Below are 21,849 nucleotides of genomic sequence, written 5' to 3'. Positions count from 1 at the left end.
TCTTAGATAATTTTACCAAAGAAATAATTTCCTCCTCTAAAACATTCATAAAATTAATGATTTGGATACTTAGTTGTAAAAAGTAAGTGTATTCATAATTCTTTAATATGAAAAGCAACATTAAAAAAAGTGAAGAATCAAAATATTTTATTTAAAATCTGTTATGCCTGATCTAATATGTAATTGGAAACATTCACATTTTAGAGGTTTCTGAATTTCATCTTCCTTTTTTTAAAATTTTTATGAGCAACTTACTATATTTTAAATCTGTACCACTGACATTTGTTAAAGCTATATAAAAGCCATGCACAATTTATTTACAATACTGTACATTAAATGATGTTTGAAGATTACACAAAAATTTCACACAACTAAAACTAACATGGAAAGACGTGAAACATTATTTAGGGGTTTTAAAAAATTTTCGGTACAGAAGTTTGCAAAGATTATTTTGGTTTATAAGTGTTATGCAAGCACTAGATTGAAATAAGACTGACAAAAACATGCAAATGAGTAGGATTTCCAAATGAAAAAAATAAAAACATTTACCTAAAAGCTAAAATAGCATATAGTTGAAATACTACCAAGTAGCAATGGGAATTTATAAAATAGGAAAAAAAAAAGGTTATTCTTTAAATGTCTTCATGAATAATAGGCCCTCAGTAATTTTCTACAAAAACATTCAGAAATAAACTTTCTCAAATTATGTTCATCACCAAAGTTATGTTTCCAGTAGTGATTGGAGCTGTGAATTTTACATAATTATTTATTATCCTGTAGGAGAAGTCTTAAGTTTTCCCCTGTGGGGACCAGGAACGAAGAAAACCAATCAGTAAATTTAGATTCAAGTAAAAGATCCTGGTACAAATATCATGAACAGAGTGGAGAGTTGCAATAACCTAGAAGTCCACATACTCTTAGCTGTACTTTTAAAACAGAAGTGTAAACTTTAGGTTGTTCAATTTAAGATCTCCTATCAGGAAGTAAGTACCTCATCTTTCAGAGTTTGGAAAATATCAATAGGTATTTCTTCTTCTCCAGGTGCACCTCTCAGTTTTCACTGTTGTGGCTGAAGTACATTTAGATATTCAGACTGCCCCAACTGATAAGTTGTGTTCCTTCCACAATCAACGTACTGGTACCTCTCCTGGGATATCTGTTCTGAGTGTCCAAAGTAAGTTGTTGTTACAGTAACTCTAAAAATAAAATAAATGCGGAGAAACATTGAATAGCTATATATATAAAAGCTTTCTAAAGTGAGAACACTTTATATATCAAAATTCTCTCCAGGGAGAGATTATTTGATTAAGGATAACTTAATATTGTAGACATGGGCCTCTTAGGGAATAATTCCCCAAAATACAACAGGAATACTGGCTGAGCAAGCCCTATCTAAATAATTATATACAAAAATGTATTTTTTCAAAACACCTATCTTTAATTAAAAATAATTTAGTTCATTGCACTCTTAAAAATAATCACACAGTTCTCTCATTAGAGGAAAAGGTTAATCAAAAGGCCCAAATACCCAACCTATAACCTACAATGTTTTCATGACTTAGGATAACACCCAATTCACAAACCAATAACATCACTTCCCTTCACTACTGTTACTGCCCTTACCATAGGCAGCAAGGAACTGGCTGTTGAGCTTATCCTTCTCTCTATCCCAATTTTTCCCATTTTCCCCAGTTCTTGCAAAGTCCAGATTCACTATTTAGCAGCCATGTGATCCTTTACTACTTCTCTGAGCTCCCATTTCCTCATGTGTAAAGTGGGATACTATTTATTTCATCTCACTGTACTCTTGTAAGGCTTAAAACCCAAATGAAATGGCATTTATAAAGATGTGTATGCTCTAAGCCAATGTTATTTATACATCTAAAGTTTTAAATAGATAATCTTTCAAAAAAAGATTTGTACTTACTGCATCATAAGTACTATGTTATGCACTTTGATGGATACCAGTGTACAGAAATCACTGTTAAAGAAAAAACAATGTGAATAAATACAACTATGACATTATAAATTTAAAATAGTTTAATTACAATTCCCTTCCTATGTTAAACCTAATAGAAATACTATTAAGAAGATATAATAAATAAGCATTTAATGGTTGAGCATTTTCTATAGCTCAAATGATTAATATTTTCATGGCTTATTCTATGCTTTCATACTATAGCAGTTGTAGAGTTGTCTACTAATTATTTCTACTTTTTCTTCACCTTTTAGTAAGCAGTTTATTAGTTACTCAGAAATTCTATATCAGGCTGATATCAAAAATTGATAAAAATTATCACTATTTTTACTTAACAAGAGGTAATAATCATTTAGACCTAATTTAAAAGCTTCACAACTTCAAACCAGCAGTAGAGTACTAAACATCATTAGCATTTTTAGTCCTCCTGTACTAAAACAGAAACAAATACAAGAATATGTGAGATTATGATTCTCATAACATAGTAAATAAAAAGTGACATGGTGTATATGATCCTAATTCTGAAAAAAAAAATTATGTGTATAGGTATATGTACATTAATGTTATACATGTTGAAAAGGGAGAAAAACAGAGACGATCAGAGGCTGGATGGGATATTCCAAAATGTGGTCTTGTCACTGTTACGGTGATGGAAAATTAACATATATATATTCATTTAACATATACTCACACATACACACACTTATTCTTTATAATTTAATGAGGGAAAATAATTAAAAATCAGAACTTACAACATATAACTCATTTCCTCTGCTATGATAGTAGGTACTGTATAATCAATCTGAAAGGCAAAAAATAAAAATAAACCAATAGAGAATAGGATCAAAACATCAAGTACTTCAGATACATTTCATAAATTCAAAGAATTTAGAAATCTCTCCCTTTATGGGTTTTATTCTAGGACTTTCTCTTACACCTGTATGGGATACATTTCAAAGTCTAGTTTTTTAGGAAAACCCCCATCTCCCTCAAGTTAATATGATACACAAAGTTGAAACTCATTTAACTCTTCCGAAGTATTTCATGAATGAAGCTTACTTGTTTCATATCCAGTGGACCAATATTGGTAATGTTGCTTAAGCGTGCCTTTCCAATAACTGTTTTTGAAAACTGAACTTGTGCAGTGATGTTTTCAACTTCAACAGAATAAAAGTTATTGTTTGTTATATTTAGCGTATTCTGAAAAAGAAAGAAGGCAGAAAATATTTTAGAATAATTATCTTAGAATAGTATGTATTCAAAATTAATACAGGCAATGATTCCAGCTGTGGCTTTGCTTAATTTATTAGGAAGAAGAAAAGTAACACTGAAAATGTCAAAGAACATTCAATGAACCAATTATTTGGTTTTATGCATGAGTACTATGTATATAAAATGCCTACAATGAACACACACTTTTAAAAAGTAGGCCCAGAAAATGTATAGTACAAGAATACAGAAAAATGAATGTTAGAAGATGTATTGGTGGCCTTAGCAAAAATTCAATAAAAATCATTCTAAAATTTCATCTAAATTTTTCTAAATGTTAATATGTACATGTCTTCACAGACTAAGCTATTTCCGATTCTATCAAATACAAAGACAACCTTTTAAAATGTTAAACACAACTTAAACTTTCTATTTTCCAAAAATTGGTTCTTTAACTTATATATGAGTAGAAATTTCTAGCAGGTCACTTTTGAGAAGAAACGGGATAGATTCAAGACTGGTTGGAGAGCAATACAGTTGCATCATTCCTATACTTAATTAACAGCTGGGGCCAACTTCTATTGTAACTTACAAAAATTGTTTCAAATTACTTTAGAAAACAGTCAATGAAAACAAAAAAGAAAAATATTAAACCAAGAAATAACAGAGAATAAAACATCTAAAACAGTTATAGCAAAAGAAATCATAAACAAAATCAACAAACACTAAACAATAAATCTTGAAGAAGTATTTGTAAGGCAGATAGTAATGGTTACCATCTATATTAAGCCCTTACAAATTGGAAGAAAAATAAAGCCTTTCTTATTGAAAAAAAGTAAGAGCAAAGGATACAAGTTAAAATATCAGAAGAGTACAAATATAAATCGCCAAGAAACATTTACAATTTTTCAAATTAATTTATGCAAGAAGAGTTGATTTAAGTAAAAATGGAATATTGCTTTATATCCACTAAACTAGTAAAACTTGTAGAAAGTGACAGATTCTATTCTAGTAAAACTTGTAGAAAGTGACAGGGATATGGGCAAAAGGGTGTATTTTTACATTTCTGGAAAATATGTGAAGCATTACAGCAATACCCATTAAAATAAAAATTAGGTATAGTATCCTTTGAGCTAGCAATTCTATTTCCGAGCATTTATTTATTCCACAGAAATAAAAACATTAGGATGTTAATGACAGTGTTCTTTGTAGTTGCAAAAAACAAAAACAACAACAAAATCTTGAAAATAAAGTGAATGCCCATCATAAAAAAGAATGATTGAAAAATATTAAGTCATTACATGGACTAATACATAGCCATTAAAAAGAATGAATTAACTCTAAGCCAGCAAATTAGGAGATTTCTAAAGGGTATTAACAAGTAAGAAAACCAAGATGCATAAAAGTATGTACAAAATATTATTTTTAAAACTAAATGATTTATGAAAAACTGAACATGTAAGTCCATAAGTTAATGTGAATATGGAGAAAGATATGGAAAGATGCAACATGGGATAAGTGAGAAGACAGAAAACAGTTTTAGTTAAAAAGGATTTAAAAAAAAGAATGTGCTAGCAGCCAGCAATTTTATGATCACATTTAGGCATTCACTTAAATTATTATAGTGATAAATGTAATGAAATGTTTTAAAATTCCATAAAATAGTAGAAATAAAATTCCAAAAATAGTTTATATATTTCTCCAAATATATAAAACATTTTCACCTACTTGGCTCTTAATACCAATATCAATTTCATTTCTAGACACTATAGAAAAGGATTGTTAATTTAAGGTCAATAGACCTTCTGATACAGACCAAGGAATGGGATTCTGGAAAATGCTGGAATCTTAAGTATATGCAAAATAACACTGGTATGTGTTTTGTTTTTTCTGATGAGGTGTCCATATTTTTCATCAGAATATTAAAGGGATCAATGATGTAAAACAGGTTGGGAACAAAAATACTTATAAGAATTATAAAAAGATAAACTCGTAGTTAAAAGGAAAACACAAAGATAAACATCAAGAAAGATGACAAAAAATAAGATAGGACAAAAAAGTTTAGTACTGAAGATCACAATCCATTTAACTTGTAAGTCAAGAGACCACAATCATAGGCTTTTAAATAGTGACGATTTATTATCAAAGGCCTTAAACTATCTACGATCTTTAATGATCAAATTTACTTTCAGGAATTTATCCTAAAGGAATAACCTGAAATAGAAACACAAAGTTTAAGCACAAAGATGTTTTATGAATAAATATTTATAATAGCAAAACTAAGCATCTATTAAGATAACTGAGTAAATTGTAACATGGCCATGCAATCACTTAATATGGGAAAATGTAGTGAGATCTCAATTAAGGGAAAATGTGCATGTGTATACACTTGCATACGTGTGTACCTTTTATATACATGTAAAGATGTTTAATTCCATTTAAAAATGTACATTTGTAAGTATATGTATTAAAATGTATATATACATTGTTAGCACATGTATGTTTAGTCGTCTCTTGGTTCCAGGACTGCCTATCCCATCCACTCACCACCCCCATACCGAAATCTGCAGATGCTTAATTTAAGTCCCTTATATAAAATGGTGTAGTATGTGCATATAACCTATGCACATCCTCCATACACCATCTCTAGATTACTTTTAATACCTAATACAATGTAAATGCTATGTATCTGTGAATACAATGTAAGTGGTATGGAAATAGTTGCCAGAGTGCAGCTAATTCAAGTTTTTCTTTTTAAAAATTTCTGAATTAAAAAAAAAAATTCAATCAGGTTGACTGAATCCATGGATGCAGAAATGATAGATATGGAGGGCAGACTTCACATGTTAATAGTCAGGCCTAGACAGAAGGAAAAATATACATTTTTCAAATGTCTTTTAATGATAACTAAACATTCTCTTAAGTAGAAAGACAATAACTATTACAAAAAAAGAGTTAAGTAGTACTCATATATACTACTCATTTTAAGAAACAAAAGAATATTATATAATTACATTTTTCAAAATACTAATAGGAAACCTACAGAAAGCTCAGCTTTTTATCTCACTGTCAACCAGTTAAACCTAATGTTTATCTGTATCATAAACCTATTTCTTTTTTTTTTTTTTTTTTTTTGGCACACGGGCTTAGTTGCTCCGCGGCATGTGGGATCTTCCTGGAGCTGGGATCGAACCCGTGACCTCCGCATTGTCAGGCGGATTCTTAACCACTGCGCCACCTAGGAAGCCCCAACCTATTTCTTTTTTAAAAAAATTTTTATTGGAGTATAGTTGATTTACAATGTTGTGTTAATTTCAGGTGTACAACAAAATGAATCAGTTACTGATATTTACATATACATTATTCAGTTTTCCCCATTGGTACTTCTGTGATTTGTCCTGTTGTTGCAAAGTCTGCAGTCTTTTTCTTCCTGTGCAGTTAATGCTAGTAATTACACACCTGGGGAAGTACTGTCATTTTCAGTGTGGCTGATGTGTAGCATGTGTGTACAAGGGAACTTCATGTCCTGTAACTTAGAATTTGCTTCACTGGCACTGAATATTTTATTTTTCTTACACTGGAGTTAATTCAAATGAGCTTTATTTAGGCGTGGGTTGAAACAGAGACCTGCAAAATCAAAGTGATTTATTCACTGGTTGACATAAATGTGATTAGAGACACACAGTTCATAACCATGTGTAATCTCTAGAAGAACTGTTTTCTAATTCTGTAACTTAGTATTTGTATCCTGTTTATTGAAGATAGTTACCCCAATCCCATAAACCTATTTCTTATTTAATGTTCACACTTTCTCAATGTGGTTAAGTACTAGTACCCTAAAATGTGGGAATTCCTGAAAAGTATTTAAAATAAAGTAAGATATTTACATTTAAATATACTTTCTGGTATCTAAAAGGAAATAGCACGTGGGTTTTATTATTTTTCATTATAAATTTACAGTGATTTGATACTAAAACAGGCTCTGGAGGTTGGTCAAAAGTATCTGGCCATTGTTTTAAACACTCTACAAAAAGAGAAAATTTGTTACTTGTTCCAAATGGCTGTTAAAGTGGAAACATACCCAACAATAATTCTCCAGTCATATGAAATGATTTACAATTAGCAGTGTTATGTTTTATGCACCTATATATTTTTTCCATGTATATACTTTTTTTTTTTTTTGGCTACGCAGCACAGCTTGTGGGATTTTTTAAAAAATATTTATTTATTTAGGCTGCACCAAGTCTTTGTTGTAGCACCCGGGATCTTTAGCTGTAGCATGAAGGCTTCTTAGTTGCAGCATGAGGACCTCTTAGTTGTGGTATTTGGACTCTTAGTTTTGGTGTGGAGTCTTACCAGCTGGACCACCAGGGAAGTCCCAGCTTGTGGGATCTCAGGGATCTTAGTTCCCTGACCAGGCATGGAAACTGCGCCCTTGGCAGTTATAATGCAGAGTCGTAAATACTGGACTGCCAGGGAATTCCCAGTTTGTTTGTTTTTTTAAGCTCTTAGGTTGACAACTTTTGACAGTACGCCATAAGGATAAATGAATCCATGGGAGTTCTTTTTTTCCTGTAATTAAGTAGTAACTCCACTTTAACACACATTCCCTCTCACTTCCTGTCACTCTAAACCCCCCTCCTCCCAACCAGCACCACAGGCATCTCCACCTCAACCTTAAGCATACCAACCACCTGTTTGAGGAAAACCAACTGAAGTCCAATATCACTCTTCCAAACAAATCACTGCCACACAGAGGTACCTTAAAGCCTGAAGCAATACATATATTCCTTTTTAATAACACAGTGGTTTGCAAACCATGCATTTTTCAAATATATGTTAACATGTAAAACAGGTACAAGACCTTCTCTGAGGTATTTGTTTGTTTTCAAGTGTGGGAAGGCTGTAGAGTCCTAAAAACCACTGTCCTGAGAAACACAGATTTTCACACGTACTAATTTACAAGAGAAATCAGTCACTTGTTCTCTATCTTTAAAACAAAGGAATAGTCTCTTAAAGATGGCAAAAACTGTGTTTCACAAAATAGAAGGAAATGAAAATGTTACACATATGACATCTATTGAATCAACTATGATAACATCTTGCTAGAAGCTATTCAGAGTCAAATGATGAAAAGTAAATAGACTAAACACTTTTTTTCCCAGTAATTAATTGTTTTGTTTATTTTACCCTCCCCAAAGTATCTTCAAATGCTGAATGATTCTGTATACCCAGAATTTGCCATTTTCAGCAGAATCAGAAATGACAGAAAAGGTCAATACAGCAGACATGCATAAAGAAAACTGAGTATTAAATGTTACCTTTAATGTTCTCTCAATAAGGACAAAGGTGCTGTTTAACATGATAAAGAAATGAAGTCGAATATTCTTAATATAAATATGTACTTACCGTAATATTTAAATATATTGTATGCTTTTGAAAATCATAACTGACGTATGCTGATTTTACACCGATGTATTTCACGTCGATAGAGCGAGGGAAAAGGAAAAACACAGCCAGTCCAGAAAGGAGCAGACAGACAAACACAGAAGCCATCACATACAGTTTTCTGAAAAGGAAAATGGAATATTTAAACATACATGCATCAAAAATTACATAATGAAACATTTAGAAAAGACATTTTCATTCTGAATTTTTCTCCTATCTATTATACTAGCAGGAAAAGATGTGTGTTTTTTAGCAACTTTTTACATTGTAAAAGGACTGAATAGGGTTAGAGTTGTGTTAAAATGGTCTCCTCAAAAGCCATATTTATCTTTTTGGAGACTAGGATTTCAGGCTTATAGATAGAACATTTACTGTGGTGATTCCCAAACCAGGCTGCTCATTAGAATCAAGCTGGGGAGCTTCATAAAAGTACAGCTTTCAAGACTCCCTGATGAATTCACTGAAGCAGAATTCTCACACGTGAGTTTTGCCATTATAAGATTCCCAAAAGTGACTGTTCATCAGAACCACCTATGAAGCCCTTAAAAATGTAATGACATAACCATATGCCTCATCAATCTCACTAAGACAGTCCGTTTTGAGTTTCCTCATCCCAAAGTATTTAAAAGTATGCACTTCTTTTTAAAAATATTGTTAACATTGATCAAGTCTGCTCTGAAGATGCTGTTAAACTGTTTCTTTAAAATCAAGAAAGGGGATATAATTATGCAGAGATAAGACAAGGAAAAAACAAACCTCCTGTGACTTTGCTATTCATCTAACTCCCCAATGGAAGTGTTTTTCTTCCATCTCTCGCTCTTTATTTCCATAGATAAAAACTGCCTAAGTTTCCCCTCAAAACTAGAGTTTCGAGATACTGCAGTTGGCCTTCCAGTATGTGGGTTTCAAATCCCTGAATTCAACCAACCATGGATCAAAATTTCCTTCTATGATTGGTTGAATCCACAGATTTGAGACCTCAGATATGGAGGGTAAACTGTACTATGCCATTTTATGTAAGGGACTTGAGCACCAGCATTTTGGTATATGTGAGGGCTCCTGGAACCAGTCTCCCCGTGGACGTTCAGGGACAAAAGAATTTCCTGGTTTCTCTAATAAACAGCACTCTGCTCAAAGCCCATAGCACCCCCCACCCCTCTTTTTTGGGGGTTTCTTTTTCTGTCTTACATGTCACTTACTTTATCTTTTCCTTACATTCTAGCCATCCAAAACATTCTCGCTTTATCCTTTCCTCCATCCATTCTTCCCTACTGATTTATACCTAAATACCTTGCTGGATCTCATCTTATCCCTCACAACAGCTATTTCAAGTACCTCTTGCAGATGTTTTATAAATCTTTCTGAGTGTTTTAAGTTGCCCAAGTTAAGAAAAAAGAGCAAAATGGTTTATCAAAAAAAACTAAAACAAAGAAAAATTCACTAAATCACTCCTAGTTGACCCATACTGCTGTCAGGAGCAAAGAGAGAAGTTCCCACTCACTCACTCACTCACTTGGGACTTCCAACCTGAGTAGGGTGGTGATCACTACTGGATTTCCACCAAAACACCTTAAAAAGGTATACAAAAAGAGTTTAAAAATCATGATAAAAATGTGGAGTTTGTTGAATTTTCTTACACTTTAGTATTTTTATTTCTCACAGGCAGGTGAGCCCACCACACTCTGGTACTTGAGGCAAGTCAGCTCTACGCGTGAATATATTAATCAGAATTCTAAATTGCTTTGTACCCAAAGCTTACAGCTATAACAAATATTATTGAACCTAGTAGGAAAATAAAATAACATTCCAATTAGTATTTCATACCAAATTGAAAAACTGGTTAGTTCACTGATGAACTACATTGATCTCCATCACAAAATTCATCAGTAATAATTCTTCTTATGGCTCTAGGGACAGTAACAGAATCCTGGAAGGTATACAGTACTGATGAAGTTATGAAGGCTGTGTGGTTTATTTGGACTCAAGTTACAATTTTATATCTGTCATTTCCTATTTGCAGCATTTTAGGTAATTTACTCTTTTCCTCCATTTTAAAACCTGTAGGTTTGTTTTGAGGATTAAATGACATAGCTAAAGTATGCAGACAAAAGCAATTAATAATTTCTTGATTACCTCATTACAACTCTAACTTAAAAAGAACCACAGTTTTCCAAAAGTATTATAATTCTACTACAAATTGAGAGTTACTGTTTTCTTACTACAAATCTGGAACTTCTAAAAATTCTTGAGAAGCTTCCTATAAGTTCTCAGAATTCTTAGCTTACTACAGGTGCCAGGATCTTGTCCTTGTTATTTTCTCTAGCCTCATCTCTACCACTCTCCCACAGTGCTGTTTACTTTAGCCGTACATCTGAATGCAGGTCCACTCCTCTGGCCCTTGCAGGTGCTGTTCCCTCTGCCTGAATTGTCCACCTTTACTTTCTCTCTCCACTTTTCTAGATTCAGCTGATATTTCATCTTCTCTGGAACCTTCCTGATTCCACAGAATGATTTAGATACCCGATTCTGGGTATACCTCTAGTCTATTCTGGGTATAGCACCTGGGTATACCTCTAACAGGTATGATATAGATATTATAATCACTTGCTTACTTTGTCTGTCTCCCCTACAAAATCCTAATCTCTTTACACTGAACATGCCTTTGTTATATTTGTATGCCTAGGCCCTAGCCTAGTGACTGGTATAACAGGTGCTCGATGTGTCTAGGTTGCCCTCTATAGGATTTCATAAAATATGGAAGATATATTTCCTGTCCCCACCTCTCCCCTCTTTGATTACACATACACTGGCCTCCTGAATTTGTCTCACATGTCACTGATGCTCTCTGTTCACTTTCATTTTCAGTCTTTTTTCTCTTTGTATTTCATTTTGGATATTTACCATTGCTACATCTTCAAGTTCACTCCTCTTTTCTTCTTAAGTGTCTAATCTGCTGTTAATCACCATCCTGTGTATTTCTCATCTTTGACACTGTAATTTTCATCTCTAAACATTCTATTTGGATTTTTAAAAAATATCTTCCATGTCTATCCTTAAGTTTCATCTTCTCAAAAATATGGAATTAGTTAAAATAACTACTTTACTGTCCTTGTCTACTAATGCTATCACATTCGTGTCATTCCTGAGTCTGTTTCTATTAATTAATTTTATATTAATTGATCTCCTCCTGATATCTAGAAAGAAGGTGGAAAATACAATTTCCAATGTTTAACTGGATACCAGACTCACATATTTTACCTTGATGGGTACCAACATTTTACTATTGCCACATGTATTTTTGAGCTTTGTACTGGGATATACTGATGTTTCTTGAAAACAATTTAATCCTTTTGAGGTTTGCTTTTAAGTTTCGTTAAGCAGGAGCACTGCTGCTGTTACTCTATCACTCTGATCTATCTCTTATCACTCTGGCGATACCCTTCTGAGTACTGTACCCAATGTCCCATGAATTATGAGATTTTTCCACACTGGTTGGTGGAAACAACTTTCCTGGCCCTGCATGAGTTCTGAGGATTATTCCCTCTGTTCCTTTTGGAAGGCTCTTTCTCCAGTCTTAGGTACTGTCCTCATGCACATACAGTGATCAGTACTCAACTCAATTAGAGGAGTACCCTCTGAAACTCTCTATATCTGGAACTCTGCCCAGATAACTCTAGTCATCTTGTTTTCCTGGATTCCCAGGACCATTTACTCCTCAATTCAGGGAGACTGCTAAGCTCTGCCTGGGTTATTTTCTATGGGCTGCACCCTGGAACCTTTCTCTGGACAGTAAGCTGGTGCAATCATAAGGCTCACGTCGTTTGTTTTCCCTTTCACAGGGATCACTGTCCTGCCTACATGACGTTCACTGAAAATAATGTTTCACGTATTTTGTATGTGCACAGTTTTGTAGTCATTTCATTTAGGTTGGTCAGTCCAGACCTTGTGATTCCATCTTGGTCAGAAGTGGAAAATCCAATTTATTTGATTTTGTAGTTGTATCTCTTTGTTCTTATGCTAAAAATCTTGTTCCCTCATGGCATTTACAGAACTACTCATCTGCTCTATGTATAAAAACTTCTAAATTATACCAACAATGCAACTATTGAGTGCAGTTTAAAATTTTGTGTTAGTTCTTTTTCCCATTTAGAACACATCCTCCTAGACACTGATAGTCAAAAAACAATGTTTTCAAGTCACTTAAAGTAAGTCTTTCATCCGTGGTTGTCAACTTGATATACAGTTAGAATCAACTATTTTAGTTTGTTTCAATTTTTAGGAACTACTTTTACTTGTGATATAATCTTTTAAGTTTTATTAAAAAAAGAAGTCCATGATCTAAACAACAGAAATACATACATGTACACACAGAGATCTAACTTGCTTACCTATTCCCTCTTCAAAGTTCCTTCCCAAACTCTGAGGGTAATCAGTTTTGTTAATCTTCAGTTTATCATGCGTGCGTTCTCAAATAAAAATGTGCTCTGGATATTACACTGTAGTAAAATCGAGAGTCCTTCCTCACTCCATTTTATCATATAGATATAGCATATCTTCTTCTACCAGTCCCCTACTACTGGCCATTTACATTATTTCTAGTTTTTGCTAACACAAACACTGGCACAGTGAATGACTTGTGCAAATGCCATTTACTATAGTTGACAGTAATCCTTAGAATAAATTTTTCAAAGTAGAATACATTTTTCAATTTTTTGGCTCAGATTCCTGAGCCAGAGCTTAAATGCATATGTAATTTTGATAGATAATGCCAAATTTCCCCTTTAGTAGAAACCACAAGCATGCTTATTTTCACACAGTATTGCCAACAAAATATACTGTCAAAATTCTGGACTTCTAATCTGATACACAAGAAATGGTATCTCAATGTTGTTTTAATTTGCATTTCTCTTATGAGCGAGACTGAACATCTTTCCATGTGTTTAAAGGATATCTACTTTTATTCCTTTTGAATTGACTGTTCATAGCTCTTATTTTTTGTTTGGTTAGCCTTTTCCTTCTCAAACTGTGAAACTCTAGAGTAAGGATACTGGACCTCTGTGATAATAATCTACAGATACCACTTCCTACTTTGCTATCTGTAACTTGACTTTGATTTCCATCTTGTTTTTGTTTTCATCTTGTAAAAGTTTATCTACACTTTTATTAATCTTTTTTATTTTATTCAAATTTATTAATCTTTTCTTTCATTACTGGATTACAAATCATAGTTGGGAAAGTTCTTCTGCTCTCAGGTTATAAAGAAATTAACCCTAATTTCTTACACATTCATAACTGTCTACATATTATATAATAAAGGGTGAGACTGAATGTTTATAAAATCCTGGGTTCATTTTCTTTCCTTGAAGACAGACATGCTGTTCTACTACTTATGTGTTTAAAGCACTGTGGTCAAGAAGTAACATGCCAATCTGATTTTCTATTCCTTATAAATTAATTGATCCTTCGCTTGGGTGCTCAAAGGGGCTTTTCAGTTTTTTGTTCTTACCTTTGAAGTCCAGTAATTTCACTAAGAAGGGTTGATTATTTCCAAAATTATGGTGTCTTTTTTAACTTTAAAAATATATATATTATTTATTTATTTAGTTGGTTGTGCCTTGTCTTAGTTGTGGCATGTGGGGTCTTTAGTTGAGGTATGCGGGCTCTTTAGTTGCAGCATGCAGGATCTAGTTCCCTGACCAGGGATCAAACCTGGGCCCCCTGCATTAGGAACTCAGAGTCTTAGCCACTGGATCACGAGGGAAGTCCCCGTCTTTTCAGTATGTAGATTCATGTCTTATTTTACTTCAGTGGAGTGATCTTGAATTAAATATTTGCTATTTAGTCAATTTGCCTCTTTTGATTTTTTCAGGGACTCCAATTACATTTATGTTCAATCTCCTTGGCTTGTGTTCTACACCACTTCTCTCAAATATTTTTCAAGAACGTACCACAATCAGGAATCCTATTTTTATTTTTTAATGACATAAAGTTTATGATGGCATAACTTAACAACCTGACAGCATTTTTCCTTTCAATAGTTTTAACTAAAATGTTTACTTAAACATAATGTGAAAAGCAAAAACCACAAAAAAACCCAAAAGATGGCCATTTTCTTATAATCACTCACGTTCTTCTTGGCCTTAATCTCTGATCACTGTATGGAATCAATGCCACCAGTTGGTTTTCTTGTCCTAAAAGAATTAAATTTAGAAATTTATTAACATGATTTATTAAAAATATAGTAGATCCTCATCAAAGTCTGGTTTGGAAAGACCAGAATACCATCTGGTTCTCATCTCATTTCTTTAGTAAACTGCTCTCAACATCTTCAAAAATTATCCAGTAGCAGCTGAGTTCCAAAGCAGATACTGTGTTTTTTCACACCTAGATTTCTAGCTAATAAAAATATTATAAATCAGAAAAGAGTAACTCTATCTTCTGCTGAGAAAAAAATCTAAAAAGTCCCAGCTTTCAGAAGATCTGAATTTATCAGGTCTTCCTTCACCCAATCAGTTTTCTATTCCCCATAGTCTTCCATTAAGACTTCAATTTGGTTATCTGAATGACAGCAGAAGAAACATTGTTACCGCTGTGTCCTTAAACTCATATAACTACAGAGGTTCCTATACTATCTCCCTTGAAAACCAAAACTGACACATATTAAGTCTCATGCTCCAAGAACCCCTGTTTATATAAAGTCTTCCAGGACTGTTTCAGGTCACACCCTTCTCCATATGAAGTCACTTCAAAATTCAATTATTTCTTTCTTGGGTTGAGCATTATCCACATGCTTTAATGGATAAATAGACCTTTAAATGCCAATTTTCCAATCTTATCATAACTTGGCTCTTCATATTAACTATCAAAGTACCATAGTCAAATTCTCTTTTAAAGCTTTCCATAATACTTCTGTTATTTTTCTCAGCCTCCTCCACAAGTCTCCGCTCATCTACACGCCCCCTACCATACCCACATATAAATAATATATACAATGTGTATCTCTGTGTGTGTGTGTGTGTGTGTGTGTGTGTGTGTGTGTGTGTGTGTACACTGTGGTATTCATCTGTCTAAACTGCAACTGGTTAAAACCAACCCTTTAGTGATTATGCCTATAGCCACACAGCTAAAAGTAGATAAAGAAAAACAAACAACTATGCTCACTAGTCTCGCACTTTTGCTGCCAGCAGCCCAGATTTGACCTCTGGTCAGTGATCCCGCAAGCCGTGTGGCACAGCCAAAAAAAACCAAACCTGCAAACCCTCAATTTGACTCTCCACCACATCCACCCACCCACCTGCCTCTGTGTCCACATACTCTACCTTCCCTCCTACTGCTAGGAGTTAGGTGCTCACGCTCCTCTGGAAGAGCATCCTCTGTGCTTGTGCACCAGATCTCATAATTCTCCTCTGTTGCTTGCATTATCAGTGCTTTCTCTATGGATCAATCTCATCAGCATACAAACATATTATTCACTCCACCTTTAAAAAAAATTCTTGTCCTGACACACAGCCCCTCTAGCTACTGCCTCTCTTCTCTTCTTTTCTTTAAAGAAAATTAAAGAAATTAACCACATTCCTCAAAAAAAGCTATTTTCTGACTATAACTGTGCTCCTCCTATGCACTCTTGATCCTACTCTATAATGTATGCTATACATTCTTTTGCAGGCTACCAAAACTAGTCTTTTAAAGGTCTCTCATCACCTCTAAATCATCAAATCCCATGGCCAGTTCTCAGTCTTCACATTACTTGATCTATCAGTAGTATCTAACATAGATGATCAATCTCTCTTCCACCAAGGAATACATTTTCTTCATTTAACTTCTAGGACACCACAGACAAAGGGATTTCCTATTTCTACTCAAGCTGCTCTTTTTAGTGTCCTTTCTTAAGTCTTTCTCATGTCACTGACCCAAAATGTTGCAATGCCCCAAGGTTCAGTGCTAAAGTCTCTTCTGTTTTCTATGCATACTGACAACCTTGGTGCTCTCATCCAACTCAGCTTTAAGTATCATCTACACATTGATGACGCCAGCCTAGGCCTTGCATTTGAATTCCAGGCCCTTATATAACTAACTTCCTATTGAACATATCCACTTAGATGTCAAATATGCAAATTTAAAATTACATACCTAAAAGTGAGCTCCTGATCTCTCCCTTGATACATACACTCAAACCTTTTCTCTACTTTAATAAATAGCTACTCCAGTCTTCCAGTTGCTGAGACAAAAATACCTTTGAAATCATCCTTGATCTTACTATTCACAATGCACATCCAGGCCGCTAAAAATGCCTATAGGCTATACCTCAAAAATATAGTATCCAGATTGCAAAAATAAGACTCCAGCCTTCCCTCTGCCCCCAGCCTGGTGCATTAATACCTTTAACTACAATAATTCTGTTATTCTCAAATAGCTACTACCTCTGCAAAGATAAAACCTTATATTGTCATTTTGTCCTCCCCTTAGGGTCTCTCCAGGGTCAAACATCAACTTCAACCATGCAGAAAATGAGAACACTACAAAATACTGTTATTATTGCTATTTATTGCCATTGCTACTAAAGTAGCCTACAGACAGCATGTGGCAATTACTCCCTACTGAGTTTCCCTATGACATGCCACAAACTCATTTTTTTCCTATATGGCTCATCTTCATATACCATCCCTCATGTTAGTTCCTTTAAAAAAATAACTAATTAGCGCATGACCAGCATATTATTATTCTTTAAATTAGAAATTAAAAATATTAGGTCACCACATTACTTAAATTGCTCTTAACACTGAATACAGCAAAGCAACTGTGATATGACTTCTATTGATGCCAAACAGGACTAAAAGTTTACAGTTAAGAGATGCTGCATATCTGCTATAATTGCAGGTGGGAAAGAAAAAATAGTGGAGGCAGAAGAGTAGTTTTCATTAGTGCTTTAGAACCCTAATTAAAATCTTTATGTTTGTTTCTTTGTGTCCTTTTGACTGAAGATAACTGATATGAAGTTTTAACTTTAATTCTAAGTCTTTTAAAACATAAAGGGTTGTGGATAGACCCACAGATTTCATCCTATTTGTGCAAACACCTGGAATCATTCTTTAAAAGAAAAACAGTGCAATAACACATACCCCTAGGAATTCTTCCTGTTCCTTGACAAGTGGGACAAGTGACACTATCTCTTCCTGTAAATTCCACATACGGAAACTGAGAGACATCTCCATTTCTTCCATCTTCATTATGGACTTCACTATTAACCAATCCATTCCTCATATTTTCAGTTGATGTGACTCCATCATAAGCATCTTCTTTATGTGAATGCAAAGGCAAATGAGAAAAAGACTTTCCCATGTCTAAGAAAAAGAAAAACCTTACAGTAAACTTCAGTAAAAAGCATACGCAAGAACATTACAGGATATTTTTGCAGTTTATTGTATGTCAACTGTATCTCAATAAAAGTTCTTAAAGAAAAAAAAAGAACATTATAGGAAATTTATATTGATCAAATTAATTTAGAGCAACCTTCAAGGGAGCGTTCAAATCACTATTTGGATTTGAATTATATTCAATGAAAATAATGTCTGAAACAAGGGAGCCATTTACTAGAGTCCAAAAGTGTTTTTCTAACGAAATATTATGAAATGATATCATATCAGACTTGTGATGAGAATGGGCTTTCAAACAACATTAAAATTTGACAAAGTCTACACTTTTCTTAGAGTTCTCTCAAAAGAAACACATGAGCTTCACTTTTCTTAGAATAAAATAAAAAACACATTCTACCTTTAAATAAATTAGCAATGAAGGCAAAAGTTGCTTTGGGCAGATTACAGCTAGGTATCACCAGGTATTATCAAAGTAGTATTTTCCAGTCTTTTAAAATTCATGCCCCTATGTGATAGGTAAAATCCCCAATCTTTCTCATCCTCACATTTCTTGCTTTAAACAATTAAATACCTGCAACAAAAAACAATTCAAGGGACTTCCCTGGTGGCCCAATGGTTAAGAATCTGCCTGCCAATGCAGGGGACACAGTTTGATTCCTGGCCTGTGACGATCCCACATGCTGCAGAGCAACAAAGCCCCTGTGCCACAACTACTGAGCCCATGTGCCTAGAGCCTGTGCTCCGCAACAAGGGAAGCCACCACAATCAGAAGCCCATGCACCACATCCAATCCAGCGCAGCCAAAAATGAATAAATAAATTAATTTTTTTTAAAAACTCAAAAAACAGGGACTTCCCTGGTGGCTCAGAGGTTAAGAATCTGCCTGCCAATGCAGGGGACACGGGTTCGATCCCTGGGCCGGGAAGATCCCACATGCCATGGAGCAACTAAGCCCGTGCGCCATAACTACTGAGCCCACGTGCCACAACTATTGAAGCCTGCGCGCCTGGCACCCATGCTCGGCAACAAGGGAAGCCACCACAATGAGAAGCCCACACACCGCAATAAAGAGTAGCCCCCACTCTCCCGCACTAGAGAAAGCCCGAACGCAGCAACAAAGACCCAACGCAGCCAAAAATAAATAAATAAATAGTTTAAAAAAACAAAAAACTCAAAAAACAAAACCTACAGATTTTTCTTTCATTCAACAGTTGGTGGAGTTAAAGTTCTGAAATTAATATTCTAAAATATAAAAATATCAAATTGTACACTTCAAATATATGCAGTTTATTGTATCTTAATTATATCTCAATAAAAGTCCTTAAAAAAAAAAAAGAACCGAAAACTCTGGACGCAGATGTATTCACTGGTAACTACCAACTTTATGGGAAAATAATACCAATTCTATTCTATCTCTTCTAGAAATTAGGAGAGGAAGAAACACTTGTAATTCATTTTATGAAGTAAACATTATCCTGAAACTAACACAAGACAAAACCATTACAAGAAAACTACAAACCAATACCTTCATGAACATAGACGCAAGTAATCTAAACAAAATGTTCTCAGATTGAATCTAATTGTATATGAATAACATATCATGACCAAGTGGAGCTTATCCCCAAATTGCAAGATTTATTTAATATTCCAAAATAAATAAATACAATTTATGATAATAATTTAAAAAAAAGTTGGTGGAGTTAAAATTATAAAATATTCTAAAATATTGACTACAATTTACCTATACAAAGCAACAAAATATAGAACATTACTTTCAAAATTTTAGGTTGGAAGTATCAAAAATACAGAGGGAAATTATAAACTTAAAGACAAATAAAAATAAATAATAGTGCTAGTACCTATATCAAAATAACCTCTGCAGGTAGGTAATGCAGTAACATTGCAGTTAAAGTCACACAATTTTAAGGATTAAAAAAAACTTTAAAAAGTCACATCTCCTAGTTTGTTGATATTCTGAGGACAAATTAACAAGGAGAGAAAGCTGAATTTAAAAATAATAATTCCTTCTCTTTCCAAATTTGACCATATATTTTTCATCAGTCCCTAAAAATAGATTATTAAAGACATTCATATAAAATACACTTCTTTAAAGAATTCTAATTGATTTGAATAAGGAAAACTGATACTCAAAATAATTCAATTTATCTTCTGCTATGAAGAAATGTTTGCTTTTTAAAACTGGCATGCCATCCATGTGTTAGGGTCACCCAAACATAGTGGAAACAAATAAAAAATTATACAACTAGCACGCAAACTTAAAACTTAAGAATGATGAAAAAAGACGCTGATTTTTACTATTTTTAAGAAAATTTATGTACACACTGCCCATTAAGTTCAAAAACATAAGTGATTTGACTTCTAAAGATGCGTTATTTTCTCTTGATTGCTCAAAGACATTAAATGCAAGCCAAGCCAATACTTGCCAGTCACAGGTGGTTCAGGGGTGAATTTGCATTACTGTCCCCACACACTTTGACCTGGGGGCCTATGTGGAATATTAGATGAGCTGGGATCAGTGGGCCTCAGCAGGGATGGCCTCAGAGGCACCCTTTTAGGATCTCAGTTAACAGAGGTACAGGGTGCCTCCCACTGGAATGCCTTAAGAGCAAAAGACACAGAAGGCAAAAACAAGTGGCTCTCAAGTCTGGGTCTGTTTTCTATACTTATGTAACAGCTGCCTTGACAGAGTCGGCCTTGGACTGGTGTTTGCTTCAGGAAGGCTAATGGGCAAGTGCCAGACTTTGTCAGGTACTGGGCATCCCTGCCCTCCCTTCCTGGATTTTCTTCAGAGCACTAAGTTTCACCACTTTTATTCTTGGAGACGCCTCAGTTCATTATAAAGAGACGCTAGGCCCCTGTGCTCAATATTTTTATCAAAATCCCTTAATTTACTTAAAACCAACCCGAATTTCAGACCCCTCACGGAAAGGGAAAACAACCTGCAGGGCTCTACCCAATTTAAATGGGTCGTGATCTTCTGAACGAAGGAAGTCGGCGCCGTTCAGAAGCTACACCGACAAAACCCAGGGCACAGCCTGCCCACTCCGGAAAGGCTGAAGATAAAACACAGGCAGTCAGGCAAACCTCAACAAGAGCAACACCGAGGGCCACCTAGCCGCTCACGGTGTGGGGACCTGGAATCGTCTCCGTGCGCCCGGCTTGGGCCGAAGCCCGGAGCCCCTCGGCAGGAGGCCGGGCCCGGGTAAGAGGAGATGACACACCTCCATTACCCGGCCCAGAGCGCCTCCGCGGTCGCCTGGCGAGCCCAGCGGCCGCGCCACCTCCCCTCCTCCACCTCCTCGTCCGGATCGGTTCTTCCCTGGCCGACCGCTCGGCCCCGCTCCAGAAGGGGACCGGGGGGCTCCGCGCCCCGGGTCGCTCACCGGCACGCGGCGTGCTGCGCAGTCCGGAGCTGCTCCGGCGCAGACGGGCCCGAGGACGGGGTCACGGAGTCCGCAGTCGCCTGCGCCGGGGCTGCAGCCACAGGCCTGCGGCGCTGGGTCGCCGCGGGGTCGGGTGGGGGAGGGGCGGCACCACAACAGCCTCAGCGGAGGCCCGGCGCCGCCGCAACCTGCGCCCGAGCCTGCGCAGAGCGCTCCTGGAGGGGCGGGGGGGTGTGGCCCGGAAGCGGGCACTGCGCAGGCGTCCTTCCGCCGCCTTCCTGGAGCTCGCTGCAGTTGCTACGCTTGTGCGGTGGCTCTGTTTCGTTACCTTGGTGTCCCAAGACTTAGAGGTAAAATTTGGCTGCTCTAGCTCTGGAAGATTTGAAAATAGTAGGGCCCTGTCCTTGTTTCCCTGTCAGGCTGTTTCCCTTCGCAG

The 21,849-nt window shown here is 35.5% G+C and overlaps 1 protein-coding gene across 1 annotated transcript; it reads right to left on the bottom strand.

The window, feature by feature from the left end:
- Nucleotides 1-126: 126 nt before the first annotated feature.
- On the bottom strand, nt 127-21,645 carry TMEM106B (transmembrane protein 106B). Its single transcript, XM_057731511.1, has 8 exons — nt 21,414-21,645; nt 17,755-17,976; nt 14,763-14,826; nt 8,597-8,756; nt 3,038-3,178; nt 2,731-2,780; nt 1,928-1,981; nt 127-1,196 (listed from the first exon to the last, which is right to left on the bottom strand). Exons 2-8 carry the CDS (start codon nt 17,972-17,974, stop codon nt 1,058-1,060), a joined length of 828 nt encoding a protein of 275 aa, XP_057587494.1. The 5' UTR covers nt 17,975-17,976; nt 21,414-21,645; the 3' UTR covers nt 127-1,057.
- Between the last annotated feature and the right edge of the window lie 204 nt (nt 21,646-21,849).

The sequence above is a fragment of the Hippopotamus amphibius genome, chromosome 4 (genome assembly GCF_030028045.1).
Source record: "Hippopotamus amphibius kiboko isolate mHipAmp2 chromosome 4, mHipAmp2.hap2, whole genome shotgun sequence".
In the NCBI taxonomy this organism is placed as follows: domain Eukaryota; kingdom Metazoa; phylum Chordata; class Mammalia; order Artiodactyla; family Hippopotamidae; genus Hippopotamus; species Hippopotamus amphibius.
Note: the sequence above shows the minus strand (reverse complement) of the source record. Positions and strands in the feature narration are given on the sequence as shown.